This window comes from Diorhabda carinulata, chromosome X, assembly GCF_026250575.1.
Source record: "Diorhabda carinulata isolate Delta chromosome X, icDioCari1.1, whole genome shotgun sequence".
Lineage (NCBI taxonomy): Eukaryota > Metazoa > Arthropoda > Insecta > Coleoptera > Chrysomelidae > Diorhabda > Diorhabda carinulata.
The window spans coordinates 49,342,473-49,357,369 of record NC_079472.1 but is presented as its reverse complement, the minus strand read 5'-3'; the positions used below and the strand labels follow the sequence as shown (position 1 = coordinate 49,357,369).

At 29.7% G+C, this 14,897-nt stretch overlaps 1 protein-coding gene across 2 annotated transcripts in view; it reads right to left on the bottom strand.

The window, feature by feature from the left end:
* LOC130902162 (phosphatidylinositol 4-phosphate 3-kinase C2 domain-containing subunit alpha) overlaps nt 1–11,804 on the bottom strand; it is a 43,062-nt gene extending 31,258 nt beyond the window's left edge. Inside the window, exons 1-10 of one of the 2 annotated variants that reach the window (XM_057814047.1) lie at nt 11,516–11,804; nt 11,182–11,369; nt 10,175–10,424; nt 8,598–8,958; nt 6,106–6,394; nt 5,388–5,584; nt 4,203–4,299; nt 3,986–4,141; nt 673–893; nt 485–584 (exon numbers count right to left, since the gene is read on the bottom strand). In XM_057814047.1, the coding sequence (XP_057670030.1) occupies nt 485–584; nt 673–893; nt 3,986–4,141; nt 4,203–4,299; nt 5,388–5,584; nt 6,106–6,394; nt 8,598–8,958; nt 10,175–10,424; nt 11,182–11,341 (1,831 nt within the window). In that variant the 5' untranslated portion in view covers nt 11,342–11,369; nt 11,516–11,804. Of the gene's footprint in view, nt 1–484; nt 585–672; nt 894–3,985; nt 4,142–4,202; nt 4,300–5,387; nt 5,585–6,105; nt 6,395–7,411; nt 7,528–8,597; nt 8,959–10,174; nt 10,425–11,181; nt 11,370–11,515 lie in introns of those variants that run through there. The other variant, XM_057814048.1, reaches the window with a different exon arrangement.
* Nucleotides 11,805–14,897: the final 3,093 nt, after the last annotated feature.

Below are 14,897 nucleotides of genomic sequence, written 5' to 3'. Positions count from 1 at the left end.
TTTTTATTTTTTTTGTTCTCCAGATCTCAGATTGATCTCGAATTGTTAAGGTTCGCAGAAAGAGCGTGATTTAGCTAGACCATCGCGAACACTTTTATGAATAACTAATTTTTAAGTCTCTCGGTAAAGTTTGGTTTCAGCTAAAAGATCGTTTTCTCAAAATATAATAGGGTGATTGATAGCCTAACTTTTATTCTGTTAAAATAAAATTCTTTCCTTTTTACGAGTATCCTACCGGCACGCCTTTGGCACACTATTTTCAGTGTTTGTGAATGGATAAAAATAGGGTAAACCCATATATTGACCCCAATCCGGGTGGTACTACCTGCACTTGATAAAAACAACGAATTTTACAATGAAATCAATGCCAAACTATGAAAGTGGCTTGAATATTCGTTGGGTCACTCTTTGGTCCCTTTGCATACCTAATGAGGTTTTATTATTCTACACCTTTTTGAAATAAACTATAATATACAACACTTACCTAACAAAATATTCAATTTTTCATAAGTAATACGAACAACTGTATCATTGGGGATTATATTTTCGAATTTCAAAGTTTCATCATCATTGTCATCAGCGATCTAAAAACATAACATAATGTAGATAATAAAAATGTTTTATGTACACACTGGCGTAATTGTAATATTTTGTTATAGAATTTTAGTTTACCGTTCTAGCGAAAGATTTGTCTTTTTTAGAATCCGGTATTAATATCAAAATAACATCTTCATCCAGTTTGATACAGTCATGTACATATTCGTAATCACTTAAAAATGTGGTAGGAACTAAATATTCGTTACTTCCCCACACTTTTAGCGTGTATTGAGTAGTAGTGGGCGCATCAAGACCATAAGTTAGTTGTAGAGTAACGTGTTCAACGCTTGAATTAACTAGAAAAAAAAAACAAAAAAGATTATGCTCCAATGGGCGCTCAGTTGGAACCACTTTACCACCAGAGTTACTTTAGGAGGTCTAACTTATATGAGAATTAAAATTGAAAGTTTATTAATAACTATTCCCCCATCATTCAATAAATTAAAATAAGCTTGTATCTTTTTTAATAACCTTTAGAAAACAAATATACTTAAAACTTATAATATATATATGTATATATGTATATATATATATATATATATATATATATATATATATATATATATATATAAATATTATTTTATATCAGTTTAATCTACAGAGGACAAAAAGTTTGATTTACCAAAACATAGAAAATATCAAAAAAATTGTACAAAACATCTATATAAAAAAATGAACGGTGCTTAAACTTAAACCAACCAATGAATTTCTAATAGCGTGCGTTCACGCCCCTCGCTCTAATTACAGCTTCCATTCGTGTTGGAAGGCTTCTAAACAGGTTCTGGACGTATCCTTGCGGCATGTTTTCCCAGAAGTTAAAAAGTACATTTTGAACATCATCTAGTGTTCTTATAGGTGCCGGATGTTGCTGAATTTGCCATCCTAGATGGCCCCAGACATATTCTATTGGATTAAGGTCCGGGCTATGGGTATCTCGACCTCTTCTAAGTACTGCCTAACCACTCTAGCAGCGTGTGGACGAGCATTAGCACAGAGTTGTCACCAATATGAGGCATATAGGGCACTACATGGGGTTCTAGAATATTGGTTATACCTGTCATGTCAGCATTTAGTCTTTCATCATTCACTGGTACTAACTCCGTGCGACCCTCGAAATAAATTCCTCCTCAAACCATGAAAGAGCCACCACCAAACCTTTCAGTTTGACAAAAATTAACCTGATCATGCCGTTTACCACGTCGCTTATATACTGGTACACGCCTATCTGATGAATACAGACAAAATCTTGATTCATTCGAGAATAAAATATTAGACCAATCTTGAATATTCCAGTTTGCGTGTTCTCGAGCAAATTCCAATCTTGCTACTCGATGTTCTCTGGTAAGACGTGAACCTCTAGCTGGCTCTGGCTCGTATACCTGCTTTTCTCAGCCTATTTCGAACTGTTTGTAGGCTTATTCGGACAGCCAACAAATCTGTTTGCTGCCTTCGAGCGGTGGTATGCCTAATTCTTAACGCCGTTAACCTCAAATAACGATCATCTACTACCGAAGTTACCCCTCCGCGGCCTTGTCCAGGTCTTCTGGTTAGTTGCCCTGTTTCTTGGTAGTGAATAACAACTCTGGATATAGTGCTTTGTTGAACTCCAATTACCCCGACTACGGCCATCTTGTATGAGCGAGATGATTCTAGCGGCTTCTTCATTCGTCACATGTCTTGTTAAATGTTGAGGCACATCCGTTATTTTAACAAAATAAATTTAAATTTTTAATATACAATAACACAATTTGCTTAGAAAGTTCTCAATCTCAATGCATTCTCCAAGACAGAAATGATTTACTCGAGCATTTTTGTGATATATTGTGATATATAAGAAACCAGAAATACATTGACCCAAAAAACTAAAATTAAGTATTAAAAATATCCTAAAATACCAGTTATGCGATAATTTTTGTGGGGTATTATATAAATTTCTTTAATTTCTTATTTCTTAGACCTTTTGATATATTAATGCATCGAAATATTCTTGATTTAGGTCTTAACTGTTTTAAAATTAGTTTTTTTTTGATTATTTTTAAAAGATAGATAAATTTTGATGTTTCGACTTTTCTTTAAGTCATATATCATATTCATTATTTATATTTATATTAGAACCAAATTAGCTTTTTCATCGACAACATATCAGGACAGTTATTTGTTCCCACTTGAAGTGATAGTACAACCTATCTGCTAAATATAATGGGATTAATCCAAATGTCTTGAATATAACACAAATAAGTATACCAATACAAGGTTATATATATATATATATATATATATATATATATATATATATATATATATATATATATATATATATATTGTTATGGTATGAATATATCCAAAATAAATTATTAAATAATAATAAGATATAAATAAAGCAATAAGGAATGAAATAAATACAACAAAGAAATTATAGAATAATATTATTTGAATAAAGTCACAATAATTTAAAAATTTAGAAATGACAATTTAGTAACTAACTTTTAAAATAAATATCATTGGTTAAAAAAAAAGAATGAAGAAGAAAATCAACAACGAAAAATTTTTTTTTGCAAGAGAAAAAAGAGTAAAATAATTTTAATTGAAATTTAAAAAAAAAAATTAAAATCTTGATATAAAAGGCATAAAATATTCAAAGGATTGATAATTAATAATTGTATAAGTGTAGTAATAAGAAATTAGTGAAAACAATTAAATAAAGTGAAATAAGTGAGACTACTCACAAAGGGACAATTTCCAAGATAAAGAAGTTGTGAAAAGGAAAAGAACAGGAGTGGAACTACAGCGGAGTATCTGTTTATTCTGCAAGGCCGTAACAATTTCCAATTTAAAAAAAAATTAAAAATACAACATAACAAACACTTAAGGTACTGTTCAATTAAGTTTAAGTATTTCTTTTAGTATATAATATTTGAGTTCACATTTCCATATAATTTAGTTTTATGAGTGTAATTATGAGTATGAATGAATGAATGAATGTTTGTAAAATAAAATAATTGTAATAGCTAGTTAAGAAATTGTATATTTTGAATATTTTATTCATTATAAAGAACAGACCCGGTCTTAAAACTATTATAATCTGACCTTATAACCATAACAATTTATCGCAATAAAATTTTTTTAATTTGACCTCACAATATAATACCCTGAGAATAAAAAAAATAATAATAACATAATAAAATAAAGAAATTCAAATAATTATTAATGGCGCCCAAATTAAAATCTGATTTTATTTAAAATAAAATTTATAAAAATAAACATTACACACTATAATATATAATATATATATATATATATATATATATATATATATATATATATATATATATATATATATATATATATATATATATATATATATATATATGTTTAATGATGTTATTACCGTCACAAGTAAAACTGATGGGTTGATTGAAGTCAGCTCCTTCAAAATCAGGATGAACTTGTAGTTTTATGCTCAAGCCATGAGAATACTGATAATTTACCATTGGACTGATAACAAGTCCCATATTTGTATCAGGGTCGTTGTACTTATACTGTTCTGGAACAAGAAAAAATGATTAGCTTGTCTTCCAATGAAAGGAAAAATTTTTAGAACTTACTTCTAATGTTATATACCATGCTGTAAAAGGATTTGAGATCTGGATCTTTCACCAAGGATCTATTAGTTACTTCCTCAATAATATTTAGCAAGTTTCTCTAGAATATAAAAAAATAATTAATGGGATAATACATAAGGGTTTATTAATAAAATTAAAGTTTAACAAAAATTACAACTTTTAACTTCAAGAGATGAAAAATTGCACTGCACCTATTGAAATCTTTTATTAACTCCATTATCCAAAATATTTACTGTTATATATAGATGTTTACCTACTATAGCTAGGCAGAATAATTGACCTTTGGGTGTGTTATTTTGGAGCATCCATGATTAGAACCAAATTAGCTTTTTCATCGACAACATATCAGGACAGTTATTTGTTCCCACTTGAAGTGATAGTACAACCTATCTGCTAAATATAATGGGATAAATCCAAATGTCTTGAATATAACACAAATAAGTATATCAATACAAGGTTGCTTTCCTAGTAAGTATAATTTAAAGAACTGCGTTATTGACATTCTTCTGTGAATAAGTGTGACTTTTGAGATGAAATAAAATAAATCTGAAATGAGGAGTTTGTTCTTTGTTTCTGTGAACAACGGTATTTCTTTTATATTGTCATCATATGTCACAATATCTACCAATGCCATTGTTTTGCTAGTATGTAGTTGTTAAAAAACATTTTTTTTGTTTTTACCATGGAACTAATCTTAATATATAGTGTTTTTTTATTATCAGATGATATGCGAAAGCTAATTCTAGCGTAGTATTTTGACAATCTTTTTGTAAGGTTATTTCCAGTCGACAGTTTGAATTTGTTGTGATTTTATTGTTTTTATAAATTGCTGAAACTTCTGCAGCAATTGTCTGAAATATTAACCATATTTTATATTCAGTTTGTGAGTGTTTCTGTTATTTATTGAGATATTTGTATCTTTCTTGCTAAGTTATACTTATTCATATGTCAATTCTTTCTGTATCTATTCTTGTTCATTTATTTAGTCCAAATGAGTATGTTAATATGGGTCTCAGATGCGAGTTCTGCTCTACATATTGTGCAAATTTTATCAATTTGATAATATGTGAATTAAATATATGTCACTCTCCTGCATTCTAAATTTGATATTATTAATTTGTTTTAATGGACTATCAGAGCATATTATTTATTCAAGTACCAGCTTACCTTAACTGATTTAGAACTGGTTCTATCTATAGTAGACATTCGAGATACTCCTGGTGACATAGGCGTGGCGTTATCGGACCTATTTAATGTAGCATAAATAGGATCTGAAATACTGTTATTGCCTGATCCTGAATATATGAAATCATACGGGTCATATTCTTCATAAACGCTATTGCAAACAGACATTGTATCATCAACTGAAAACAAAAACAATATTATAACAGATTGAAGAACAGCGAGAGGTAGTCCACGAATATCAAGGAACTTTAGCTTTTCTTATTTCCTTCCAGTTGTGAATAAAGACCTTCATAAGTCACAGTTAAGTTAGTGGAAGGTCAGGAACCATTGCATACATAGGCATTCAGATAGGTCCGTCGTGTCCTAATTAAAATGATCAAAGACTAATGTCCTTTGAAAAGCTAGGCAGGCACTTTGACTTGAACCTTGTAACGTCACTAGGCAAACTGCGAGGCAGGTCCAAGTATTTGTACCTCACCCGTGTGAGTGCTGAACACTCACCAATTACTTGGTCTACAATTTCTTCCTCTTCAATGAAACTGCAGTGTTCCGGTTATTTCCTGATGCTTATAGGATGGAAATGGCGTCTTAGATGACCGTGCCTAGTTAGAAGACCAGTTACAAGTTGAATTTCAAATAAAGATCTCATCATTACATACACAAATAATGCTAGAGGAATAATAATAAACAATTTTCTCACCTGAACAATCCGGACTAATCGCCCTGGAGCTAAGAGAGCTGTACATGGACTCTGACAAAGGATCGAATTCTTGTAATATACTCACTCTTACACTATCTTTATCATCTGAATGTGCTAAATCAATCAAATTTGAGGAAAACGTTGGTTTTGATTTTCTGTCCTTTTCAGACTGTATAGATAATACAGAAGAAGAAGAAGACGTTGATAATTTTGAAGATATTGAAGAGCTTTTAGGAACTACTAATGGTGGTGGTCTTCGTTGATTCTTAGGAGGCAGGGCTGGAGGTGCCTATAAATAAGTACTTCCACTAAACAATACACAAATTTTATTTTTGATTTTTGTTTACTATTACTCGATATATGATGGTATTTTGTTTGTATGGTATTATTGTTCCATGCAGTGGAGGTGTAGCTTAAAACACACTGGGACAAGTAATACAAGATAAAAGCAATACTAAACATATATATATCAATATCACTACAAGATGTGGAAGAAAACAAAAAATATTAACTGAAAACAAAAACCTTTTTCTAATAAAAAAAGGAATTTGCTAGCAAGATGACATTTTCACAAAAAATTAAGGATACGGATGGGAACAGTTATTCCAATTATCAATATAAAACTGTACTCTATTATGAGTCGATATAGCGGTCAATCAAATAATGTAGATAACTTAAAACAGTAATTACAAATCTTCTAAAGAATTGGTACCATCCCAACTCAAGCTAGCCACCAAAAATTCATAACAGAGCTTTTTTCAACACAGATCATGGAAAATTAAAATCAACAAAACAAAATCATAATAAAACGTTCACATTACATAAGAGTAAATTAACAACATAGAAATTCTAATACGAACTTATGTAAAATACCCAGATTAATATCAAGACTCTGAACCCACTAGGCAAAAAACACAGATAAACCTAAAAAGTATTCGTTAGATAAAAGGTCACAAATGTCACTAGAAAATAAGTTATTAATATAGTACATATGGAAAAGGCTTATCAGGTTATGCGAGAAAATCAGATATAATAATTCAGCAATGGATATATTACAAAGAGATGTTAATTAATGAAATCCAGAACAAGAATTACAGTTTATGAAAAAAGCTATAAATACTAATTAACAGAAAATTGACATGGTGATAGCCTATAAGCATACCACCTTAATTTTTTATTTTTTGAAGGAATTCTGGTGATTTTAAATACTGTTGTAACATCAGTGTGGCTATTTTCAATCCCTACATCATAAGGAACCCATTAATGTAACAGATTCAAATATTTATGCTTCTGTTGAAAATAGTACCTATATTCAATAAACAGCTTATAATACAATTTTAAACGCCAATTTCAACTTACAACTCCGCTAAGTTTGCATAATTATACTGAAAAATCATATATGTTTTTCATCTATTTGCACTGTAATAAAAATGCATTTGTATACATTTTCCAATCAATTTATATCCTTATCTATCATTATCGGAAACTTAAAATTGTTTACAGATAACTGGTATATAATAAGTACATAGTAGGTAAATATTACAAAATAACCTATTAAATATATATATTTGTGGGTGACATAATTCAAAGCTGACAAAAATATTTATATAATTCTTTTTAGATTTTGGAATCTAAAACAATTTTCGTGAAAAATGTGTTGTTCAAATGATAGAGAAACTTCCTTTCAAAAGATACCTAGGCGATCCCGTAAATACCCGGCCTAACCTGAGCAGAGGTAGCGGCTATTTTCCAATATTTTGGAAACTAATGAATTTTTAAAGAGTTAGCGTAAAAACTAGAAAATTGGCAAATTACTACAATGTATATAACAAATGCAAAACAGTAAATTGCATGATTATTTTCAAAGCTTCGATAAGTTAAAAGTAAATTAATGGAAAAAATATGCAAAGAAAATTGAAAAATGCATTTGCCCCGTTAATCTAATGCTCCATCTTTTATAGACATGAAATAAAAAAATTATATACATTACTACTACATAATCTGTGAAATGTGGGTATTGTTCAATTGCCACAATTGTTTAACATAATTTTCATTTGATCCAAGTTAGGTCATGGGTATTAAGCAAATGTGTAAAATTTTAAGTCCACAGATTAATTAGAAAATGATTAAATTTTGATTGTGAAATTCCATCAGGGCAGACAGAGTTAATAAATGTTTAAAACATGATAGTTGTCAAGAATTCAAATAGTTAAAATTATAATAATTAATTCAATTTTTGTTATAAATGAAAGTAATGATTTAATTTCGTTGTTAGTGGAAACCTCTCAATATAAATTTGAAATTTTTATCAATATTATTATCAACAAATATTACCATGGATACTGTTAAATAACAAAATAATAGGGGTAAATAGTACATTAGTTGTGTATATTAATTTTTAATCATATAGTTTTCAAAATGTGGCCATCATTATTGAATATCCAAAGACTGTACTATTAACCCCTATTGATAACAAATAAAAACTATTTTACCTGTGTTGACATAATGGATTGAATAGAAGTTGCTGGAGAAATGTGAGATTGAACAGGACTACCCACAATTGAGCTCGGAGTTGATCCCACGGGAATTGGAATTTGAACATTATTGGACGTTTGATTAATACTATTCCAGGGCATTCTGACAATACTGGGACTATTCATACTGTTTAGAGGATACTGAGCTCTAGATAAAACTGGATAGTATCCACTATTAGGATACATGACACCTTGCTGAGGTATACCTGAATTTAAGGTTGAAACCCCAGAGACTGTGGGTAAGTGTGGCCAATATTTGAAATGTGATGGATGTTGTTGTATGCTAGGAGAGTTTATTACCAGTTGCTGTTGATTATAACTGAAAATAATTAAAGATAATATATTAACTTATCATGTTTAATGAATTACAATTTTTATATATCCTTTATTTTCTTTTCAGAATATATCTCCCAAGGACTGTCATATTTGTTCAGTGAAGTAGTTTTTTTTTATTTGGAAATGAGAAAAGTAATGTCCACAATGTTTTTTACCAAGTGCAACTTCAAAAATGAGTAAAGATAGGAAACAAGATAAAATCAAGACTTGCTGATTCAGATTCTGACTGCTGAAATTCCAAGACTTCGACAAAATATAAATGACGTTGATATGAAAGTATAACTTAAAACTGTCGATAGATAGAGCCCTTGGAGTCATTCAAAACATAGATACATATTTCTCTAAGTAGTCAATAGTATCATGCATGATTCAATCAGCCATGGACTCCACACAATCAAAAGCAGTACAAAGATTACTGACCAACTTTTGGATTTATTGCATATTAACAATCAGCTTATCCTATGAAACCTCTATTGTTTTATTTATGTTGTCATTTATTTAAAATGTCAATTGATCAAATGTATGGATATTTGGAGAAAATTTAATCACCAGGTAGTAAATCATGAATAGAGTGCATACTATAACGGAAATTTTTGCAAATGGAAGAGCCAGTAAATAGGTTTTGAAAATGACATACAAACAATAAAAAAGAAAAAAAGCACAAGACAATTAAAAAATAGTATGAAAATTTTAGGAAAACATTCGGCTAAGTAATTTTAGCTCATGTCAGAAGATCCAATATTATTTCATGTCAGCATCACATAATCCTATCTATTTCCTGTCAATATATTATTTCTAGACCTATTATTTCACATTGTTCTGCATTTTCAATGAAATTTTCACTATATATTCCAGTATACCATCATCAGTTATTCCTGATTGTATTTATTCTTCATTGGTTGTATTTCTATTTTATCTTTCTTGAATTTGTTGTTACTACTTTTCATTATTTTTTAAAATATACTTTTGATGTAGGTACCAAATTTTTCAAAGATCCTTCTTAATGTTTAATCAAATCTTGAAACCAAATTTTCAAAAATTCGAAAATTAAAATTTTACTTCAATTGAAGAGAATAAAAAAGTAAATATTTAAAAAGTTATTTATTGATGTCGCATATTGATGATGTTATCATATACATAACTGAACAATGTGTGTTTTTAATTCTATATTCTATTATGTTACTTACACTTACACTTACTTTTGTTGTTTACAAAAATCTATAATTTCACTTGATGGAGTTGTTACGGCTGGTGGACTAGCAAATGAAATTAGGTCTGGTGTATCTGGATCATTAGATGTGCTATTTTTTCGTTGTGATGATGGTGGAGGAGCTAAGAGAGTATTTGTAGTACCTAATTGGACTCCTGGTCGTGGTCTTGATTTTGATTGTTGTCTATCATATTTCATTTGAGCTGAATCAGTTTCACTCATAGATAATGTACGAGTTACTACAATTAATGATAATTTGGGTAAGTGAGCATAATGACAAATAGGTACTGATCAAGCCAATATTGTAATACTTACCATTTTATATACATATAATATAACATGTCAGGTTTTTAAATTATGACAATTAAACGGATGAAATGAGATAGAGAATACAGAGCAAGTAGGGTAAACAGAAATAAATAATACTAAGGAAGTTATATTGGCATTATAACAAGTGGATACATAAATTGAGAGTTAAAAGAAAAATGGACTTGGAAATGTGAAATTGTATATATACTCAAGTATATAGGCAAAAACAGTTGATAGTTTTAAATCAAATAACACTGCAAGCAAAACCAAGATGATAAAAAGGAACTGGTTATAGTAGAAATATAAAAGGGGGACACTAGAAAGAGGGACAAATGAACTAACTATCAATCTATAAATAAGTGGAAAAATAATAGTAAATAACAAAAAACTAAATTTTAGCTTTATTGATATGAATAAAGCACTTGACCGGAATTCCAAAAATAAAATGTAAGTAACATGACATGGCATATGAAATACAGAGAAGAACAAATAAAAGCCAATCAAAGGAGCTAGTTACTACAGCCAATTTGAGCCATGGTAGAGTCCTGAGCCCACTATTGTTCAAAATTATGATACGTGAAACGTTTGCATTAAATAATGAAAAAACTATTTGCTACACAAAACGTAAATTTGTCATGTTAACTATTATATCATAGTAAAATTTTCATTTTATATAAAAATTTTTACCTGCTGTTGTTTTTGGTTTGTTAGATACATTTACTGTGGTAGACGATCGATTTAACTCTTGCAATTTCTTACTTTTAAATTGTTCTAATGCCAAAGACTCTAAACTGAGAGCTTGAGCCCTTTCGAGATCTTCCTGAAATTGTTTCTCATAATCACCCATCTTTTTTGGTAACGTTAAAGTCTACGATCTGAAAATGGAGTATGTTGAATACTTTTTCATTAATGTTATATCTAGTAATGTTTACACTAATTTGAGTTTAGTTAAAACAATTTTCGGTTCATTACTTTTAATAACTGCGCTCTGTTTACATTAGATATTTGAAAAAATACATACCTAGTTATTTTTTCCTGATAACCTAGTCATTTTAAAGCGATTTATTTATTTGGGCAATATTAATTTAGACAGGAACTAAAATAAAATTACACATATGTCAAACTACTTAACCTCACTCATAGACTTATGAACACGGAATTAGAATAATTCTCTGTTTGTTTCAGACAACTGGTATTTATAAAACACACCTTACAACACACAAAATTCAAAGAGACCAATACCATTGTAAAAATATGAAAATTTGGTTAGAAACCGATTACAAACATTGGATCCAATCTAAAATCTTCCCCCTTTTCATTTTCCATTAATAATTGTTTGATCGATTCTTCATCTGTGAGTTGATCAGTATTGAATTTCGCAAACAAAGATTGCTCCAGTTTCAATCGCACACCATATCACATAAAATGCTTTCAATTCCATATATTGAGAAATTTTGAATTTATTTTACTTCCTAATTATATTTAGTGTTGTTATATTCTTCTGATGAAAATATTGGGTATTGGAATTTTCAAAATGATCGTTTAGTATTTTATCAAAAATATTTTCGTTCTTTTTCAAAGGAAGGAGCACTCTTCAAGCACTTTCCAAAACAAGCTTTTTAAAATACTCAACCGGGGTTCGTGTAATTTTTCTTTAGTTAGTGGAAACAAGAGAAAATCATTAGGTTACCAGGTTGGAGCAATATGGGGAAAGACTTTTTCAAGCTTGAATAATTTTTTCGCTTCTTTCCTGTCTTTACAGAAAGTTCTGTTAAAATTAGAATCGGTCATGGACAATGAGTGTGAACTACAGCCTTAAACTATGCTACTGTGATTTCACATAATAGCTGATCATATTCCGAGTAAACTTGATCTATTATTATTTGAAGAACTATAAGAAGTATCAAAGAATTCTGTAGAGAAGTAGAAAATTGTACTAATTAGTTATCGTTAAGATATCAATGTGTCGCTAAAGAAAATGTGTTCTTGAAAGTGTTCAAATTTGCAATAAATAAAAAATATAGTTTAAATTCGATTGCAGATAGAGGCTGTTTACAGTGTTCTGTTCAATGTATGTTAATAGGTTATTTGTCAGTGGTTTTAAATAGATTTGTATTGATTTTTATGATATTTATGCATTGTTTTTGTTTGAAAAACATTTTTTCTTAATTTTTTTTTGTTAAAAACAATAAAACAAAACGGTGCACCAATAAGCTTTGAATGATGTCATTATATAGTGAACTCCCGATGAAGTCCAGTAAACTCTATTCTTATTCACTTCATTTCAATTTGGCTATTGAATTGGCAATTCTTGTGGTTTGAAGACAAATTTACGGATTTATACCTACATTAAGTTTTATTTTGTGTATTTTTATCCTCACTATCACTAAGTATAAGTTTTAGAGAACCTATTTTAACATTAAAGCAAATAAACAATAAAAAATGCTGTTAACTCTTCACAAAATTACTATACTCTAACGCTTGTCAAAAATTAATGGTGAAAATAAGTATTTGGCTATATGAGATCTTTTTCAAACGTGGTTTCATGTACGTGTTTCTCTTGTACTTGTCACACCATTTAAAAAAAACATTTGTACCACAAGAATTTTGGATATCTTGTTCTCATTCCACTTTCATTTTTATTCACAAACCGTTGCATATTTTTTATTATTGCTTCGATGGTCTTGATTTTCTTATATCAGTATTAAGACTAGTGATACCTATTCCTTTCACAATTCAGTTACCCAGGTATCTTTATTCCTTCATTTTCAATGTATTTCAATCACTCAGGCTCCTTATTTTATTAAATCCTTGACTGCTATACTTATTATCCTACTTCATTATGATTTGTGAACAATATTTAAGTTCAATTTTGGTCTCATGCCATATTATTTATGATGAAAATGAATTAAATGATACTCTAAATTAATTCATATAAAACGGATACATAAATAATAGATATTTTATATCCACAACAATCCATCTTTTTTTACAAATTTTTAGTACAAAATGTTTATTGTTAAACTAGAAAAAGAAATAGAACAATTTATGTGTTTTCAAGGGAAGTATTACATTGAGGCACTATACACCAAGTAATAGTTTTAAAAATTTGTCAAATATCCTATCATTTTAATTTGTTTTTCGGTTATTTGTTTAGATTGTGATTTATTTACTCAATCTCAGTGTTTTCTTTTTATTATTATTAACTATTTAAATAGTTAAAAAGAGTTTGAATTTACAAAGCAGTTTTTGGAAACCTTAACTAATCTATTTTCCAATAAACAATTTTAGTATAACATTATTGTCTAATATAATACAATTTAGTTATTCCAACAATAGATCGTCGTTAAAGGCGGCAGAATCCTTGATTATTTTTATTATTTCACTGAATGTTTTGCTTGGTTCAGACATGGCTATTGATTTAATCGGTTAGCGAGTAATTTAATCGAGTAGCTAGTAACAACAAATCATTTTTCGTCCAAACTAGTTCAGTGCAAGCAGATAGTGGCAAAGCTATAAAAATATTATAAATATTATCTTGATAGAGATGGAAGAAGAAATATCCGAGAAATTGAAGTTCTTGTGGGTCGAAAAGTGGATAAGTAGGATTCCTTCATCTTTTTCAGTTTTTGTGGATATGTTGATCTGATATTTTTTATTTTGTATGTATTTATGTATCTATTGGGTATCATATACCCTGCAACCCAAAGGATCTAATGCGTTCCCCTTTCCTGCTGCGATATTGGAGAACCCAGTTTATACAGCTGATCTTTTAATCTCACTGCTTTTGGAAAATCCAGAATGTGGGATGGCTGTAGCTGTCAAAGATCTTCGTCACACTTAGAGAGAATGTGGATAAAGGTTTCGTCCTCAGTGCAACAAAACCGCACGGCGCATTATCTACTAAGTCTAGCGTCTTTAGGTGTCTATGGAATCGACAGTGTCCAGGTAGGACTACTGTTAGTATTCGTAGATTGTTCTCACTTATGTTGACACATTCAGCGGATCTTCTCTGTTTATAGTTTCCCAGGAATGTCTTTGCCTGTCTCAACCCCTGTAGGTTGTCCCAGTTATTGGTTTTGCTCCTATCTACCTTCTTTTCCAATGCTTTTTCTATTGCTCTGTAGCCGATACCACAGAAGGATTAAAGTCTCATGTAGGGCTTGTATGAACCTGCTTTAGCGAGTTTATCAGCTATTTCATTTCCCTTCACTCCGGCGTGTCCCTGAATTATAGGGTCACTTTAATATTATTGCCTAGCTCGTTTAATTTTTCTAGGCAATCCCAAACGAGTTAGGATTTTATGAGATTATAATTTAAAACTTTAATAACTGCTTGGTTAGTGGACAGGATGATGATCTGTTTGTGATAGTTCCTCTGTAGATTGAACTAGACACATTTTT